Source organism: Varanus komodoensis, unplaced genomic scaffold (assembly GCF_004798865.1).
Source record: "Varanus komodoensis strain SLA01 unplaced genomic scaffold, ASM479886v1 scaffold6_2, whole genome shotgun sequence".
In the NCBI taxonomy this organism is placed as follows: domain Eukaryota; kingdom Metazoa; phylum Chordata; class Lepidosauria; order Squamata; family Varanidae; genus Varanus; species Varanus komodoensis.
The window spans coordinates 15,617,260-15,638,074 of NW_025336346.1; the positions used below are offsets into that span (position 1 = coordinate 15,617,260).

The 20,815-nt window shown below is 40.7% G+C and overlaps 1 protein-coding gene across 1 annotated transcript in view; it reads right to left on the bottom strand.

The window, feature by feature from the left end:
• Nucleotides 1-20,815, bottom strand: part of ERC2 (ELKS/RAB6-interacting/CAST family member 2) — a 502,285-nt gene that overhangs the window by 11,559 nt on the left and 469,911 nt on the right. The window contains exon 19 of the mRNA XM_044451516.1: nt 10,522-10,656. Coding sequence (XP_044307451.1) covers nt 10,522-10,656 — 135 coding nt within the window. The remainder of the gene's footprint in view (nt 1-10,521; nt 10,657-20,815) is intronic.

Consider the following 20,815-nt stretch of genomic DNA (forward strand, 5'->3'; position numbering starts at 1 on the left):
CATCAAATGCAAATTGTAAGACTGAATAACTAATAGCTTTCCCAGAAAACTGATTCACAACTATCGTGGAAAGTGAATTAAGACACAGGTGATCCTTCAGATAAGGTAGCAGCAAATGTTTTGAGACAGCTAGGGGTTAGTAAAGAGTCAATCCAGTCTTTTACTTCGTGCTTTAGGTACACTATGCTGGTGGAAAACAGAGTGGCTGGGATCCAAAGGTGGCTTACATGGCACTTCCACTCACTCAAGATGCCCAGTAATTGCTCATGATTCCCCAGTCCCCTTTCTTCATTGTGATCCACATCCCAAGCTGTTCTAAAGGGGTCTGCACCCCTCAATGTGTGTGTGTTGGTATAAACATGTGTGTGATGGGGCGGCGGGACTGATGCTCAGAAGTGTAACCCCATTTTATGACTGGAGTTCTGTTTCCACACCAATGGATCCAACCCTGTGTAACTACCAAGTTGTTTTTTTTTTTCAATTTATGGATACATTTATTGACTGATTAATTTTAAATCCCGTCCTTCTGTCAAACATAACACTCAGAAATACAATTATAACATAAAAACACAATAAAGCAGAACAATAAAAAGCAATTCCAGCATTCAAACCAGTAACCCCTTCCCTTCAGGAACAACCTGGCTTAAACAACAAAGGCCTGCTTGAATAAGAATGCCCTTGCTGGCCATTGGAAGGACAACAGAGAAGCCAGCCAAGCCAAACCAAGCCTCCGTCAGCACAGAGGTTCAGAGCCTGAGAGCAACCTTCTGAAAGGCACTCTCTCACATCCACACTCTGATGGTGGTGGAGCTGAGAGAAGGGCCTGCTTCAAAGATCTTAAAATACTGGCTTACTGATATGGAAGAATATCATGGGCTTTCCATTCTTGTCTAAAACAAACCTAGCTAAAATGAATGGGCATTAGATAGTAGGAAGTTTCTCTTTAAACTTAGCTGACATCTGCCTTTCAGCCATTCTACCTGTGTTTCCTTCATTTCCCAGTTAGCTAATTATAGGGACACATACAGTTGGTGTAATGTAAGTGGAATACTACACGGGTGTGATTGCTATAATTAATTGTTGTGGGCATGCTGGTGCTGTTTATAAAGTCAATAAAATAGAATCCTTGCTACAAATAGACCGAATGTTGTTCTTAAATGTGCCTTCCTCACCTTTTATTTTACACATCCTGAAAACATTATTTTGAGAAACCCTGTATCTCCTTTACACATACAGTTGCTTGTCTTGTCTGCCCTTGGCCTCTCTGATATGCCAAATGTCCTGGATGGATCACATCCCATGTGACCTTATAGCAGAGCCCTTGAGCGCTGGCATGAGAAGCAAACATCCACCTCCTGTGGATCCATCTACTGTACCATTCTGCTAATGTTTCCTGCAAAGTATGATGGCTATCACAAGAGTCACGAGCCTGAGATGGAACTCTGTTTTTCTAATATATTAGCTAACAGCACCAGTCTTGATCTTTTTACTTGATCTTCAGCTTTTCAGATGATATAGCATGCATCATATCTATGAACATCTTTCCCATCCAACCTACTAACACCATTGATCATTTTCTGGAATGAAATATTTTTATTTCGCATAGCATTAAAGGAGTCTTCCATATCCACACTTTGGAAAGATGTATATCTTGAGAACGATTTTGTTTATATGTGTGTAACAGAAAGCAGAAGCTGCCATAGATCTACTGACTAACAGTAGCATTGGGAAAAGCAAAAATGGCATGTTTTTGAAAACAAAGGATGTTCCAGATGTGAGAGCTACTTGGCACAAAAAAGGGAAAGGAGTCAGTGAGTATGGAAGGAAGAAAGGAAGGAGAGGAGAGGATTTTGTGCAGATTTTAAAAGCCTTCTATTTCACAGAAATCTTGTTTACCTCATGTACATACAAGAATTAAAGTCCATTGCCTTTTAGAATGCAAGTCATAATACGTTGAAATGTTTGGTACCTGGAAAGAAGGATATCAGCTGAAGGGAATCTCAAGCCCATGAGTGTAATCCAGTCTCTGGATGTTCCACATTCAGCCTGTGTGGAGCCCACTCGGGCCTTCAGACCCTCTCCGCTGCAGGAATCCCCACTGGTATCTGTTACTTCCAGGAAATGGGGGAAAGTGCCACTTAGGCCAATAGCCATGACTAAGTTGGCAACTGGAGGATTCCAGCCACTGACTCAGCTGCAGCCATTTCGCTCTTGGTCTTTGCCAGCCACATGCCCTCTCCACAATGGGAAAAGCTGCAAGGCATGTGAAGCCACTTCACTGTGGGTTACCCTGGTGGGAATATCCACCTAGGACACTGGCCAGAGGTAGATGATGGTCACGTTCATTTTACATGACCTTGTAAACGCCATGCACTTTTACAATTCATATATCTGTTCCTGACTCAGGTTTGGTCATCTGCCTCTGACTGAGAAATAGAGATATAGACTACACCCCCACACACCTTCCACCTACTGATTCTTTGTTTAAAAAGCGCAGTTCTGTCTTTGAGTTGCTCCTACTGAATAATGAGAACATGGCTACTCCATCTCCTGTGCTAGCATAAACAGAAATTATGAAGGCTTCATAACCTTTTGTGCCATTGTAACCTTATGTCAATGTAATAGGAGAGGAGAATTTTACAAATCCACACATTCTATTCTGGATTTGCTTCAGATCCATAACCTAAAATGAGACCAAATGCACTAGTAGCACATGGAATGCACAGCTGCCAAAGATACTGGATGGCAGGGCTTTGGCAGGGCTACAGGGGCAAAAACCGGGAAGGAACCTGTCCACAATGGAGGACCAACTTGGCCTAAGGCTTCCTCTACTTTTATCTGTATCACTGCAGCCTCTTTATGTCCCTTCACTGTTCAATTTAATGGAAAACTTCACTCCATCAGTGTAGATTTTATTATTATTTTATTTTATTTTATTTTATTTTATGTATTTAAAACATTTCTATCCCGTCCTTCACAGTAAAAGTTTCAGGATGGCTTACAAAGCTTAAACAGCTTACACAGCTTAGATAAACTAGTTGTCCATTGCCTAAGTGACTCGATTACCATTTCTTTATTAAAAGATTGTTCCTGCATGTAGCACGTAATCACTGATCTCATTGTGGCACTTGGATCCATCTCTAGCCACTGCACTATGGAGTTGGCTCACTGATGAAACTCGAATAGCAATCCTTCCTTCTCTGCTTCTTCCCGCCAGTTTCCTGGGCAAAAAGTTGTTCTGCTCCTGCCTGTCCATGAGCTGTCAGGGATTTAGAAACCAGGCTAGTAGAAGGCCTTGGGACATATGGAACAATCCAGACTTGATTGCTGCAATGCAGTGTACATGGTACTGTCCTTGAACACTATTTGGAAACTTCAGCTACCTTAGAATATAGGGCCAAAATAGATGCAAATAAGGAGCCATTTTGCAGTGCAAAACAAGACAACATGTTAGATTCTGGGCTTTGCAAAAACTTACTACAAATGATGAGAATATCCAGCTGAAAGAAAGAGAGAGGGGGAAAACTGAATGGATTTTAATACAGAAAACTCTGTACTTAGGAGCCTCAGTGAAGAACCGGATTTCTGCCACTTTAGAATTTTGAGATGCTCCCTGAAAATATAATACAGGACACAAGATAGGAAACCTTGAGCCTAATCAAAAACAATGTACAATGTCACATAATAATATAACAATATCCCCTATACTCTTAACTAGTCGGACCTCATTTTGGAATAGTGTCCAGTTCTGGACACCAAGATTTAAGAAAGATGCAGGAAAATTAGGCAGGAAAATTAGAAAGGGTCCTGAGGAGGAAACAAAAATGATCCAGGGTTTGGAAACACTGCCCTATGAGGAGAAACTGAGAGAAGTGGGCATGTTCAGCCTTGAGAAGAAAAGACTGAGGGGAACATGATACCACTCTATAAGTACCTCAAAGGCTGTCACAAAGAGGAAGGTCAAGATCTCTTCTTGCTGATTATTCCATAGGACATGGAATAATCAATTCAAGTTGCGACAACCCAGATTCTGGCTGGGCATCAGGAAAAGTTTCCTCACTGTCAGAGCAATACAACAGTGGAACCAGCTGCCTAGAGAGATGGTGGGCTCTCCCACACTAGAGACATTCAAGAAGAAACTGGACAGCCATCTGAGTGGGATGGTGAAACTTGGTGTCCTGCCCCAGGTGGACCTGATGGCCTTCATGGCCCCTTCCAACTCTACTGTTCTATGATTCTAAAATGCACACAGCTGAAATAGTTCACTAGCTATGTATATAAAATACTGCATATCAAAAATGTCACCAGTTGCAGGATTAAACTTGAGGATAAATGTTTTTTAGATTGCAGCAGACATTTTCAGAAATATCACACACAAAAAGCATTATCTCAGTGTGAATATGAATATGATTTTAACTCATAAGTTTTATTTTGCAATATGTGTTCTTGCCCCTTTCTACTTTTGATTTAACTCCAGAAGAAGTCCATCACATATTATACAGGCTGGAACATGTCAGGCTAATTCAGGGAATGAAATTGTGTACACATTTTCAACAACCTGAGATTTTGGCTATATAATCCCTTAGGTTATTTGGGATGTTCTCCAGTTTTGTCTGACCCTGCCAAAGCAGATGTGTTTCATTGCATTTATGGAGTGATCCTACAAAACACAAAGCTCCTCTAGGTTTACAGAATACATAAGATTCCCAGATCCAAGCTCAGGAACAGAGCACTGACCACATAGTAGAGGTTTGCACTCCAGTTCCCCTTCCTTTCTCACAGAACCATAGAATAGTAGGGTTGAAAGGACCAATTTATGTCATGAGTCTGAATATCCTTAGGCTCCAAAACACCAGGCAGTCTCTTTGCAAGCAGATCTTTATTGGCACTTTGCAGCTACAAGCCACAGTAGCTCTAAAAGCCCCTAGCAAGCTGGAAGCTTTGCCTCTGTACATGTCAAGAATGATAGTTGAGCCCATCCTAGGGGCTCCTCCCCAGAACCCTTTCCTTTCAGTAGCTCTGGGGCTCCACCCTCAGAGTGGTTCCTCCTGCTGAAAGGCCAGTTGGCGAGAGGGGTGCAGGCCCTCTAATTGGGCAGCTTATCTCTCCTGATGCCTCATCAGGGGGTCCAGGAATGGGCAAGGCAAGGACTTGTCCTCCTCCTCTCCTTCCAGAACATACCATTATCCTGGTAGGTCTGGGAGCGTGTGGGAGCTTCAAAGGCCTGACCTTCTGCCTGGTCTCCCAAACCCTGTTCTGGTCCTGTTCCCCTTCAGAATCTCAGCCCTGCTGGCCATGGGATACCTGCCAAGGGTGCTGATTGGCTCTAATCACTATTCATTAGGCTATCAGGTCCAGGTGTTTGTGCAATGCAGGACTCCAAATTAAGGTCACCATAACAGATGGCTGCCAAGCCACATCTTCGATGTCTTGAAATCAGCATGGAAAGAACCATGGACCTGCACCTCTGAGATCAGAAAATCATCCTCACCGAGAGGGTAAGGTAGGCAGTGATGAAGTTGGGAGGAGGCTGGGGCTGCCAGAACACGATGCATCCTTATGTCACTTCAGCTCCCTTCACTTCTTCTCTGAAACACCACATCTAGACAGAACATGCTATCTGGCTGAACAGCAGAGCGGAAGGAGCAAGGACACCAAGATCAAGGCTCTGAGTTTGCCTGCTTGCAAGTATCAAGGGTGCAGCCAACTGACTTGTGTCCTTCTTGTGTATTATTATTCCATGCAAATAGTCGCCAAGGTAATTCTAAGCAGGACTGGGGTCAGGACAGTTCCAGAAGCATGAGAACTACATACCAAGAAATAATTTGGCCATCACTTTGATGACTGGAGGATGAAATTAAGGATAATAGCTGCATCCCATTGTGGCATTTTGAGACATGAAAAGTATTATTATTACTACTATCCGGTGCCCCTGCTGTGATTGGGATGTTGTATTATTATTTATTGGTACTGATGTTTTAATTGTTTTATTTATTAAGTTGGAATGCGGGGGGGGGGGAAGTGATGCTACCACCACTGCTAAGGGTGAGCCCTACACTCAAGAAAGTGTTGGAGAATGTATCTTCCCCCTGGAGAACTTGGGTGAAATGCAGCTCCCACCCCAATTTTTCTTCTGTAGGATTTCATGATACCATTTGTGCACAGCTCTACCTACACAGTATGAGCGGGATTGTAATACTATGAAATAGTTTTAGAATACTTGGTAGGGCAGAACATCAATTAAAAATGCTTTTACAACACAATCTTCATGACTTAAACTCTTCTGGCTTCCTTCCTTCAGCAGAAAACCCTGCCTGACAGGACATGTCACAGATGCCTTTCATGTCCCTGAATGCAAAGAATTAACATCTCAAGCTGAGTTAAGTAAATCTAGTGATAATAATGTGCTCATCTCATGAAATGCATTTTTTAAAAAGCTGATATAAGGCATCCTCTTCTTGCCTTATTGTCTGCTGCCTACAACTGCTGCTTTGAGTTGTCAAACATGTAACTACTGGCCCTGAGACTATGAAAGCTTTCTACATGTTGCAGACAATACTATTTTTTACATACTGGTTGCCTCATAAGTGTTTTCATTTCTTGGAAAAAAAAATAAAAGCTTGCCATGACCTGAAAAGACTTTGTTTTTAAAGTGTATAGGGCCATTTACCAAATAAAATAAAGCCCTGACAGTGTGACAATCCTCAGTCGGTTTATGAGAAACATAGAAGGTCAAATCAAATTTGATGCATTTAGCATGAACAGCTTTAATAGGAGAGCACATGAGCTGGGGAGCTTCACTCTCCAGGAAACGAATTCTGTATCCTTGCTTACTTTCAATGGATATAACGTGCTTTGTTTCAAGCATCACCCATTTGCCAGCTATTTTTGACTCTCATTAGGAATAAAGGTGATGCTGTTCTTTGTGGCCTTTTCTTTCTTCTTCATTGCCCTCACTTTGTAGGTGACCCCCTGGGCAGCAGCCTCACCGATCCTGCTGCCCCTCCCACCAATTTTCATTTTGCAAGTTCAGAACCGTTGGAAAATTTGCAGTACGGGAGACAAGCAGAAATGCTCTTTTGTGGCATGGGGCAGGTCAGTGCACAGGGGACTTCTGCTGATCTATCCCAATCCAGAACAACATATCTTTTAATTTCAGTGCCTCCCATGGGAAGCATTTAATGGCCATTATGCAAGTGGTTAGTCCTCCATGCACAGTCGAATGAGTGGCAGGGGCTCCATGTACAGAAAGGTGGAACACTGCTGCATTTCCCTGTACATCCACTAACTAAAGATGCATCTCCCATTAGGGGCAGAGCAAGCCCCCTGACGCAAGTGCAGCTCTGTTTAGCACTCTGTCAAATTAGCTGAAGCTGAAGCAACATTCAACATTTAGTTCAGCTTGAGCTTTGTATGGAAATGTCTCCCCTACACAGCCTGTGCTGACCCCTTGCCTGCTTTTGCTTTGCTTCACCCAACTCTGCTTGCTGGGACCTCAGCCTTGTCAGTGACCCCCCTCCCCCCAAGACCAGAATCCTATCTCTGTTATAACCATCAACACAACACCCAAAGCAGCCCCGTGAAACTGGTGCTGAGCAAGTTAGCTCAGTGACTCATTTAGCATATTTTCAAGGAACTTTCGACACCACTCTGAAACTCCAGCGGCAGATCTTGTTAACATGAAACACTTCCCTTTTATTTTGCCCATAAGAGGTGTATTAGTTGCCCAGAGTGGTTTGTGGTTCCACACTGATATTATACATTGGGTCAGAGATCAGAATTTTGTGTGTGACACACTGTGAGTTCAGACACACAGATTTGCATAACAAACCCACAGAGTAATTATGAGCCAGCAGCTATATCGTTTGAGGATTAAACAAAACTCAGGTATAAGTATATAATTCATATTTTTGCAAATGCCGATCAGGCAATGATTCATTTACAGGTAGTTTCAGGTCTGCTTGCTAGTGGTCAGACAACTGATCTACTTGCTGGCTTACTGCCTAATTTTCCAATGGTAAAACTGAAGTGTGTTCACTCACCCCATTAATCTGAACTGGTATATATATTATTCTTTTGTTTTTCTCATCTCCACAATAATGTTACTATTTAGATACTTATCTATTGCATTTCTATACTGCCCAGAAGCACAATTAATCAAACATAAAAGATTTAAAAAATACAGTGAAACACAGTATAAAATTCCAGTATGCAAAATTAAAACAGCTAAAAATTCCAATATATGAAATTATAAAACAGTTTAACAGCTAAAACATTTTCATTAAAAACTAGACCTAATTTAATAGGCAATTACATTCTATTAAATGCCTGGAAATAGGAGGTACTTTTAACCTGATGCTAAAAAGCACCATTGGTGCTGGGCAGGCTTCAGAGGAGAGAACATTCCACAATGTCCACAAAGCAGCACCCCTGAAAAGGTCCTCATCCTTGTTGCCTCATTTTGGGCCTCCCTTGAAGGTGGCAGGCCCCAGATTTAGCTGATAGGGTCTGGGAGATTGAGGTTGGGAGAGGCATTCCATCAGGTGTGGAGGTCCGAAGTCATGTAGGGCTTTACAGGTTACAACCAGCCTCTTGAATCAGGTTCAGAAGTGCATGGGTAGCCAGAACAAGTGTGGTCAGAGCATCTTGCTCCAATTTTCAGTCTGGCTACCACATTTTTCACAAGCTGCAGTTTCTGAACAGACTTCATGGGCAGCCCAGTATAAAGTACATTGCAGTAGTCAAACGTTCGATCAAGTCTCAAGCACCTTGAATTGTGTGTGGAAGCATATAGGAAGCCAGTTCAAGCAAGTCAGAATTGGTTATATATATTTGGAAATTCTGGTCCTTGTTATTAATCTGGCTGCTGCAGTTTGCACACGCTGTGGCTTCCAAACAATCTTCAAAAGCACTCCAGAGTAGAGTTCATTGCAGTAATCTACTTTGGAGCATACATTATTGAAACTAGACTATCCCTGTCCATATAGGGGTGTTGCTGGGCAACCAGGCAAAGCTGGTAGAAGGCAGTCCCTGCCACTGAAGCCACCTGAGCCCCAAGTGACAAAGTCAAGGAGCACCACAAACCTGCTCCCTTAGGGGAAGTCCCCCTGAGGGAGCAATGTCATTCAGAACAGGCTGAACACCTACCACCCAGTCAGAGGGCCCACCCACCAACAGCATCTCAGTCTTGTCTGGACTGAGCTGGACTGGACTGAGCTTCAGTTTATTACCTTTATCCAGTCCATTACTGCAGCCAGAATCAGTTTAGCACATCTGCAACCTCATCTGTGGAGAACGTAAAGGGTACACCAATGACAACACTCCAAAACTCCAGATGACCCCACTCGGTAGTTTGATGTAGATAAATGCATGGAGCTGGTTAGTTACTGCCAACTCAAGAACCTTTTCCAAGAAGGGCACATATCAATTAGCCCTTCTTTTCTGTTACCAGCCAGTCTGAACACTAATTGTTAGGGTTCTCAGTTTAAAGACAAATAGATGGAGATCTGCAAATTATACACTCTTTTCCCATCATGGCACAAATATGCCAAAGTCCGTTCCTCTCTGCTCGGTGTGAAATGTGTGTATGGAAAAGCATTCATGGCCAACTTTATTGGCTATGACTAGTAGCCAATGTTATCCATGGCTACTACTCATGACTGTTGCATCCTACCTTCACTGTCAGAGACGGTAGGCCTGGGGAGAACCGGCAAGGGGGTGCTGTAGCATTTTATCCTGCTTGCAGGCTTCCCAGGGGATCTGCTTGACCGCCAAGGGAACAAAATGCTGGCCTAGTCTGGTCTTTCATCTGATCCAGCATGGCTCTTCTTCTGTCCCTTTCAACCCCACTTGGATCCACCCCTTCAGCCTAGCCACACTCCCAACTTTTCTTTTTAAGTGTGGTAAAGACAAGCAATGTCAGATGAGGATGATAATAGAGATGATTGATGCTGACAGAAAATGTAATGGGTATTCTATGATATGTCATGTTTGTATTCCAAAACCAGAAGCAATTAAAATTGCTCTGTCATTTTGATAATTTGATATTATAGGACAGAGTGTTTCTGAAAATTTACTTTTATAAGATCAATATTATGCTAATACCAGAGAACAGATCCAACCCAATTATATTCTTATGGCCAGGTTGAGTTCATAAGAGACAACCATAATAAATGATACTTGAATAGAACAGCTATCTAAACAGAAATGCTGAAGTCCATTAAACAAGCAATTCTTCAGAAACATTAGTTTTAGTAGTTGAATTGGAACTCTTCAGAAATGCTATAAAAGCAAAAGGAGGAAGGAAAACCATAACAAGAGGAACAAAAAGCCAAACAGAAAGAGGAAGGAAAACGTTTAGATTCTTTGAGTGATGGAAATAAATAACAAAGCTATTAGTTTCAGTTCAAAGAGCAGATCACTTATGTCATTTATTTTTTCATTTGAACATTTATTTTATCTTGAAAATTGGCATGGGGAAAGGGCAACTGTGAAGGTAAGAGAAGGAAAGACATGGCCGACCTGTTCTGGAGAGGGTCTGTGATTGGAGTGCTGTGTCCTCCCAGGAGATCTGTGGTGGTGGTGATGGTGGTGGTGGTGGTAGTGGTGATGGTCATCGTCATAGTTGTCTGCCATCAGTTTCATCCTGTTCTGTGTCTGTGCAATTTAAGCAAACAAAAGTGCCACTAAGTGCTAGAATGTGTTGTTGCAGTGGTAGCAGCAGTGGCATGCATGCAATTTATATAACAGTTGCCATATTTAAAGATATTCCAAGTGGTCAGCAAGAACATCAGCTGGACCTGCGCTGTGAAACTGACATTATTGTTTCATGCTCCTACACCGAAAATTCCATTTCATGTTCTGAGAATCAAATATTCCCCACCTTGCACAACCACTGGCCAAGGAAGCTGAACAGTCATTGCTTTGGACCTGGTGAGCTACATCATGGAGCTCATTTGCCTTGCTGGCTCACAAGCCCTGTTTATTTACTCTCAAATCAGCAGAAACAAAAGCCTACATCTACCTATGAGCATGGAAAAGGTGTGTATCCTACATCCATGAGGAGCTACATGGGAATCCGCCAGCCAAGAATGATCAGGTCAGTGTTGACTGAATGACTGGAGCATGAAGAAATCCACTGACAAAGCAAGTTGAGCAACAGGACAAGGCGGTAAGTGCAATTTACCTATCCCTTTAATATCTGCATAATTTTATATCTGCATTACATGCTTTAGATAATCATCCCAAACAAGTAGATAAATAATTAAGGGACACCAGGCAAGGGCACATCAAAAGGGCAAATTTTGAGAGGGGATCCTTTTGCAGGCTTCAATTGGAAACTAAATTTTGGAGAGAAAAGCTAGCAGGAATTATACTCAGTTTCTGGCTTACTTAGTTTCTGGTCCACCAAGCTATTCGAATGGGAGAGGAAAGCAATACCCACCTGCAGTGGCAGCCCATGTATAAATCAAATCCCTAGTAGACTCAACTCAGCCTTAGAAAGAGGAAAGAGGAAAATGCAGATCTCTGTACTGTCTAGAGCCACCGTACAGCCACTATTCCGTTCTTACTTATGCCTAGTATAAGTTCTGCCTTCTTCAAAGCAGCTGCACACTGGGACAATATTTTCTATCAAGTTTTCCACTACTACCCCAAGATGCTTTCTTGTTCAGTCACTGTTAGTTCGGATCCCATCAGTGTATACTTGAAATTGGTATGTTTTGCTCCAACATGCATTACTCCACTCTTGCTTATATTGAACTGCATTTGCCATTTTGAGGTCCACTCTCCCAGCTTAGAGATCCCTTTGGAATTCCTCACCATCCCTTTTGGTTTTTCAATAAATCAGCAAACATTGCAAAAAACTTTGCATTATTCATAATATTTTTCCCAATCAAGTGCAGTTGTGATCATTTGTGGAACTGGAGTTTCTAATCCTAGCTTTCTCCTTATATAAAATACTCTTAAGAAAGACTCATTTCTGTAACATTAAGAAGGAAAGTAACATATATTTTAGATTAAAGTAAGCTCAAGGATCACATATAATTATTATGGTAGACAAGTCTAAGCAAAATTCCCTATTTAGTTCAGGTAATGGACCCTAGAAAAAGGTTCAGGAGAGTTCTTTTGTGATGTGCTTAGCGATTCCTCGGACTAATTCAATGTGGAATATAAATTGAAAAAATAATAAAACAAAAACAAAGGCAAAACAGTAATCTCAGTCAGAATATTCTCAACTGGAGGCTTAGAAAGACTATCACCAATCCTGGCATCCAAACCATCCAAAACAACAATATTTACAGAAGGATAATTAAAATGAGTAAAAGTTCAAAGATGATCAAATTGTTTCACAGATCTTGGGAATATACAGTGGTACCTTGGCTCACAACTTAATCCGTTCCACGACTCTGGTTGTGACCCAAATTGGTTGTGACCCAAGTCACATTTCCCCATAAGGTTCAATGTAAATAAGGTTAATCCGTACTGTAACTGTTTTTTTTTAATCAGAAAAATTTGAAACAAATTGACAAAGAACAACAAAGTAACAAAGTGCTGTACAGTACAGTGGAGAACACTAACCTAGGTGGGGGGGGGAGGTTATTGTTCTGAGGGAGAGTCCCCCTCCAGAAGGACATTGGGGAGATCTCTTTCAGGGGTTTCCTCTCTTCTTTGTCTCTTAGCTGCAGGGTCAATTTTGGTGAAAAATCTGTCTATAGTCACTTGTTTTTTCCTGTGCTGCATAACCCTCCGGAAATGAGAGGCCATGTTATCGTTCATCAGATTCAACACTCTGATCATTACAGTTATGTTGGGCTGGTGTTTCTCAAAGAAATCCGGCACGGGCACACTCCTGCAGGAAAGACGGGCACAATCTCGGCCACATCCCCCCTCCCAACCAGCACAATTGCAGCCATCTCCCCACCCCCCAAGTGGGGAGATGGCCACGCATTCGTGCAGGGAAGACGTGTGTGATCGCGGCTGTGCTGTGCCCGTCTTTCCTGCAGGAGCGCGCCCGTGATCACACATGTCTTTCCTGCACAAAGGCGGCTGCAATCGTGGCCATCTCCCCACTCAGAGGAGAGGGGAGATGGCTGTGATCTTGGTCATCACCCAATATGATGTTCGCAACCTAAGTCAAAATTTTCATGAAATTTTTGTTCGTGACCCAATTTGGTCGTGAACCCAGGCGTTCGTGAGCCGAGGTACCAGTGTAATGCATTTGATGGAGAAATATAAATATAAAGGCAGACCTTAGTGACCTTACTGGCAATAAAATGGGAAGAAATGCATCCCTGCAACAGGAACCAAGTCTCTAATATCAACAAAGATAAGAGTAACTAACCCACTCATGCATCAGTCAAACTGATTTCTCTTAATGGCTAGGTATGAATGAAGTCTACCTGGAAGGACATAGAAAAATTCATTCAGTGTATAAGTTCCTTATACACAAATAATGTTAAAGCTGGTTAGAAAATCCATGAAGTCTGGGTCACTATTCCATAATCCAGGAAAGAAAATTCAGGTATGGATTAGAAGTAATGTTGTTAAAGTCCTACTCTGATTTTGATGATGATGATACGGGGCAGTATCCAATTCCCAAAGGGGAGGGGGTCAGTCCTGCCAATTTCATTCTCCAAAGACAGTTCCGCTGAGCTGCTGAGTTTCGAAACAGAATATATCCATTTGCTTCAGGCCTTGTCCCTAAAAGTACTAAATCTCTATTGTGCTGGCCACATGTAAAATGGAAATTTAGCTCTTCCAGCATATACTTCCCACAGTCACTTCCTTTAGCAGCTCCAGATTTTGTCACATGGCCATGGCTAGCTTAATAAAACATCCAAAGTTAGGCAATTCAAGATTCTTTGGTTCAACATAAACATAACAGTCCAGCTCCTTATAACTGGCAAATTCAGAGGTTTCTTAAATCAGTCCATTCCAACTGAATGAGGGCTCATGGGGCAGTTCGTCAGAGCTGCAGACTGATTTCAATCTCTAGCTAATGCATATATATTAAATGTGAAAGTCTGAAGAAGAATTAAGATAATACATAGCCTAAAAATAATAGAGGAACATGCTATTAAACAAAGTTGTAGCTAGGAAGAGTTCATTGAAAGATCCATGTCATGCCCCCACTGAAAGAATCTTCCTCTGGGGAGGAACTAAAGCTCTCAGAACATACAATACCAAGCAGCCACCCATGTCAGGAGATCTGGGGAAGCATGTTTCCGAAGGGGAGATCGGGAACGGACCTCTAGTCCATGCCTGAAGGAGAAAGGAAGTTCTGTCTCGGAGGCTGTCACCTACCTCCTGACAGCTTTATTCAAAAGCAGGCCAATACGCTTGCTTTGAGGAGAACTCAGTTACAAAGCAGGACTCCCCCGAGAAAGGCTCTCCTCTCAAGTAGAACTAAGGCAAGAAGGGCTGAAAGAAACTCCAGCTGAGCCCTGCATCGGGCTCAGGAAGCTCTGACTACAGAAGCCTTCAGTGTTAGTGAAACCGGTTTCAGTACCTTTTCCCTTGTTTCCTTGAATTTGCCTTGTACTTGACCCTCTGTGCTACTGATCCTTGGAATCTCACTTGACTTTAACTGTGCTTTGACCTTTGTTTATATCTTGACCCCTCCTGCCTTGCCCTGATCACATATATTAACTAATTTGTTCTGCAATATTTCAATCTTATCCAAAATGGCCTCCTCCTTCTAGCATAGAATAGAATAGATATGGGGGTGCAACCATCCCATACCACATTTTAATAGAAGTATTCCAAAAATAGGTTCTTTGTGCAAGAAAACAGTTTGTTATTCACTGTAATCTCCATACCTGCAGTGATTTGAACTTTATATTCATGAACACAGATACACAATTTCCAGAAATTCTGAATCGATGAAAAACCTTTATTGTTCATGGAATATGCGTGCATGAGAGACAGAGAAGAGAGATTTTGAAGATTTTTTTTTAAAAAAAATGCAATGCACTTTTAGTGCTGTTTATGAACTAAAGTCATTCTGTGACATTAGGTACATTAACTATATTTGGTTGATTTGGTATGATTTGGTTTACTTATAAAATATCAAAAATATGTAAAATAAATTTGTAATTAATGTCTGAATAAGCTATAGGTTCAAATTTAATATACCAAATGTAATAAGTTTATGAGCAAATTGAGTTATATATAAGACATTTTATGAACATCAGCAAATAGTCCTTAGGACACCTGAATTATCCAGGGAGCCAGAAGAAGCAGGAAAAGCTGGAAGAAGAGGAAGACTAGTGTACGGCATCTGTTCGTGTTTGTAAAGAAGTGGCTGGGGATACATTTAGGGAAAGCTATTCTGACTGAAGCTATTAGGAGCTTATTTAGCTGCAGAAGATTCTCTCACCTCTTAGGATGATAACTTCTAAGACGAATACCTAATCTGTGAAAAGCATCTTGATTTTTGAAAGGTTAGGGTTAGGGTCTATTAGTAAAAGATACAATGGATCAATATTTTTAATAAGGAGTAGAAGAAATCTCTATGCTGGAGATCTTACACAGAGAATTTAAAGGCCATTTTAAATGGTTTTAAAATGGTCTAAATAATTTTTAAAGTTATTCAATTTTTTAAAAAAATAGCTTCAAAATTTCCCATAATTTTATACCTCTAGTCTTCCTATAAAAATCCTCCTATTAATTAGGGATCATTTTGAGGATGCAAAGAGCTGGTAGCAATGTACCAGCACCTTCCCTTAAACATTTATTTGCATTGTTATGTCAAGTCACTGCCAACTTGGGGTGACCATATGATTGAATGCCTTCTGAAACAACTTGTCCTTGACAGTCCTGCTCAGCTTTGTGAGCTTACAAGACACCATGATGTATTTTATACATCTTTCCTAACAAATCATAATCCAATATTGTTATTTTTTCCAATTCTTTGGTGCAGGAGGAAGCTTAGGGTCTTTCCTAACAATTCTCCCCCTGACAATCACATGCCTACACAGGAGCATTTCAGCTCATGGAAATGCAGAGCTCACATAAATAGCAGCTTACAGCAATCTAATCAGTGAAACCAATCTATATCTGACATGTTTAGGGAAGAAATGTTTGTACCTAATTCTTATTCCCTAGAGCAATGGTAGGGTCTTGTCCATGTTGCTGGATTGCAATGCCCATCAGCCCTTATGGCTGTTTATGCAGATTAGGGCTGATAGCAGCAGCAGTCCAGCAATACATGGGGAACCAAAAATCGTTTATTCCTCCTCTACAGTCATGTCCACAGATCTGGGAGTCGCTGTTCTTCCAGACCTCCTCACTACTGAACCAATTCTCCCTCTCTCTCTCTCTCTCTCTCTCTCTCTCTCTCTCTCTCTCTCTCTCTCTTTCTCTCTCTCTCAGCTGGTGATTTGCCACAGATTTTTGACAGAGAACTGCTACTTAAAACTAAATAGCCAAATCTGGTTTGAAACCATACTAATGGTGGCAAAATACCATTTTTTGGGGCCACTGCAACCTCAGCTGTAATGGTGGGCAACTGCAGAGGCAGTGCTTTTTTTGTAAAAAAAAAAAAAAAAAGTGCTGGAACTCACCTCTTGGGGGCAGCCATTCTACACACACATAAACAGAATGGTCGTCGTTGGCAGTAAGCACTCAGCACGTGACCACACGACCGATCCCAAGCCGAGCAGCGTCCCAAGCCGAGCAACGCCCTCACAAGCAGCACCGACACACAAGCAGCCCACAGGCACTCTGTTAATGAACCTGCTACGCCCGTCAAGAAAAGGTGCCAGAACGCCATTCTGGTGCATTCCATGACAAAAAAAGCCCAGTGAAGGGGGTCCCTGGTTGCCCACCCCTCCTCTAGAGATTGTGAACAGGATCACTCCCGGAATTTTATCTAAATATCTGTGGCAATGCAACAGATGCTGGTTTATGGCTTATTTTCTAAGGAATTGGATCGGGAATCCTGCTGAACAAACTGTGACCAGGAAAACAACAGTATGCACAAAATATTTTTCTTTATCATAATGCAGGCAATGCCATGCATGAAAAACAAAACGTGTGTTTTGACCCTAATACTGAGGCTATCCTAACATTCTTCTAGAAGGCCAGAACTATTATCTAAAGATAATGTGGTTTTACTTTTCACTGAATGACCTGGGTAATAACTTAAGAGATGGGTGGCTGGCATCCTAAATTTTGGTGATCTACCAAGGAAAGAAAGCTTGCTATTGAGATGCAGTTGAATGTTATTCATTGAGTCTAAGCAGAGCTCTTTTTTTTTTTTTTTTTGATATGGTGCCAAGTATTGTAAGGTATTTGGTGGATTGGCCTTATTGAAAATCTATTTCCAATGAGAAGCTTTTTCTATAATAATGGAGGGAGATGCTCTTATGTTTTTAGCAGTCAAGTTCCTAGCAAACAGCACCTTGATAACAGTAAATCTTACAACATTTCTCTCATTTGAAAGAGATTCTTAACATTATATTTATTTTCTTATCAATGAACAGCCTTAACTTTCCTACCTTTCAGCTGTACCCTATAAAAATGCACAAGTTAAACAAGATGATATATGCAATCCTGAAAATGTTTCCTGTAATGAGGTGTTGGGGATTAGGCTTGTCATGGGATAAGAACTGTGAATGAATGAGGCCATCTTCTTAATTTGGTGCTGAAATATAAATAAACCACTTTTAATATTTCTCCCTGATAATTCCAAACCATAGGGCAAATTATGCAAAAAGCCCATGCTAATCTAAGGGAAATTTCTTAATCTAATCTAACCAAATGTTTATGCTTCTTTGCTGTATCTATGAACAAGAAAAAAAAACTGCTAGAAATTTGGTAAGGCATCAGAATTTTCATTGAGCAAGAGAACTTGTTTAGGTAAGTTATCACTTGGCAAGAATCACAGAAAAACTAAGTTTATGCTCATACTTCAGTTTCTCATGTGGCACTGTTATAAGAAAGTACATATTTCTATACTAAACTACTTTTTCACTGTGACATTCTTTCTCCTTTAAAATATAGACTTCAATAGTCTATTGTGGTTTCAAGCTTCCAAATATGCCACAATCAGATGTTTTATTGGGAGGGGAGAAATAAAAAGCAACTAGAAAATATGGGATGATTATAATTATCTTTATCAAGCTTTTAAACCAAATACTGTGAATTACTGCTGCCTGTTTTACTTACTAATTCTTTTAAGGTTCAGCAGGCTTTGAAATGCCAGGTATAGTTTTATTCCAGGAAGAAATTAATTAACTAGATTGGAATTTGTCCAGGACCCCAAGGGCTTTATACCTCTATACTTGCAAAAAAAAAAAAAAAATGTGATGGGATTGACCACATATGTTTAAAAGCTTAGTTTATCTGGGAAAAAACCCCGGTGTATTTCCAACAGTACTGTGTCTCATGGAAATATGCTAAACAATATTGATCTGGAGGAGAGAGTGCCACCTACTGACTTTGTAATATCACCACTTCCTGCAGTTCCCAGAATTTCCTTTAAAAATCATTTCAAGTCCAGTGTTGTTCAAATCTGTTCCTACTTAGCATTAGAGAGCAGAGCAGAATAAAATTCTACATGCTAGTTGTCACTTTTCTATGTTTTTATACATGTCCAACAGATACTACACTTCTTTATTCTAAGAATATTGATTCCATAAAATAGACAATTTATCAAGATTGATTTTAGCTTGCTAAATCTTTTGAAATGAGTGCAAACTTATTTTAAAAAATATAATTGATGCCTATGGAATTGAGATTTCTTCTTACTAACCATTTTAACTTTAAACTTTAATTTTTAAAACATTATTTCAGTTGCCAAATAAAATAACATTTGAACTCTAAGTGTATCTCCATGGATGACGTTTCAATAGTATAGATTTCAGGTACACTGTACAATCCTGACAACAATATAGCACAGAAGAAGAGGGAGCAAACATTTACTTTTTTCTTTATTATTTCAATTTGTATGCCACTACAATAGGCCTTATCTGGGTTCTCTGTGTGGCTCACAAAATAACAATTTTGTTCCTCCTTTTGGCTAAATGAAAACCAAGCTATAAATCAAACACATTGCAGTCAAGCAGGGCCCAGGTCAGTAAATTCTTCAACAGTCTCATCAGCACTAATGGGAACAAGCAATAAAAGACATTTTCACATGTAACTGATAAGACACATTTGATAGGATAAAAATATTGTCCTATGTTTGACAAAACTTGACTAAATATTATTTCTTACACTGCAATATTTCACTTATTGCATGGAGAGATCCTAACAGAAAAGTTTCTGAAATCAAATAGTTAGGTGAATGTATTTCTATGCATCGATATATGAAAAGTTAATGCTGTTGTTTTGGTGTGTCATCAGGTAATCTCCAACTTATGAGATCCTATAAATGAATGCCCTTCAGATTCTCCTGTCCTTGCCAGCTGATCAGCTCTTGCAAAACAAAGACCGAGGCTTCATTTATGGAACTAAGCCATTGCATATTTGGTCTTCCTTGTCTCTTCCCACCTCCAACTTTCTTTAATTTACTGTCTTCTCCAGTGAGACTTGCTTTCTCCCTTGCCCCAAATGCAACATTTTCTCTTTCATTATTTTTCTCTAGAGAAAGTTCTGGCTTGGTTTGACTTGGGATCCACTGTTTCACGTTTCTGCTGATCCACAGTATTCACAAAGCTTTCCTCCCGCATCATGTTTTGAGCTCATCAATTTTCTTCCTGTCAGTTTTCTTCACTGTGCAGCTTTTGCACTCATAAATACTAGTTAGGAATACAATATTATAGATGATCTTGATCTTGGTCTCCAGTAAAACATCCTTACACTTAATCTTTTCTAGTTTCTCCATAGCTTCCTTTCTTTACAAACTTTGATGGAATCATTCTAAGACATTCTTGTTTTGAAACTCTGATGTTATCTTTCCTGTGTGGTAGGGTTGCTTCACTTCTGGAATATGAATCTCTGCCACAGTCCCAACCAGGTCATTTGCAAGCTAAAACAGAATTTATCTGATTTGGCTCTATTCATCTTGTCCTCAATCAGGACCAGTTTCTAGCCCTTGCAGAGAAAAAGCATTCCCAGTATGACCCTGACACCACGTTTCACCACGGGGATAGTGTTCTCAGGGCTATGCATGCTCTTGACTTTGCACCACATCTAGCATTTTGCACCACATCTAGCATCCAGTGATCGCTGTCCAATGGGCAGTTTCTCTCACCTCAGCTGCACAGCTGTCCAGCTCCTTCAGAGTTACCCCTGGCTTCTTCATTGCTTTTCTGACTAATGCTTTCCATTCCCTGTCACTGAGCATCGATGGACAGCCTTTTTAGGCAGAGTTTGTTCAACTGTATTCTTTCAATTTGTAACTGATGACATGATACTTTAGGGAATGTTCATAGGTTGGAAGTTTTCTCTATAATCCAAACTTTATTGGTGCTCTTGCACAACTTTTTCCTAAAGTTGTTATGATCAGCCCTTTGTCTTCATGAAGCTACATGTTCAGGTATGCTCTCCGACATATGCTGGGGCTCTCCAGAAACAAGAGGATTTAATCTGGGATCATGTGCACTGGAATTCCATACATGAGGACCATTCAACCACAGTATGTGACTTCTGGAGCCAATGGACTGCACCAGCGCAAATTTGCAGCAAACAAGGTGAGTAATTATACAACCGACAGGTGCCAGTTTGTTTTTGTCCTCTTAACTTTTGTAACACAATAATCAAAAGTTTGCACCATCACCATATTGAGTATCTTGTAGACAGAGTCTACAAGGAAGCAGTAACAATGCCAAGTAAATCAATTTCAGTTTCAGATACAACATAACATAAT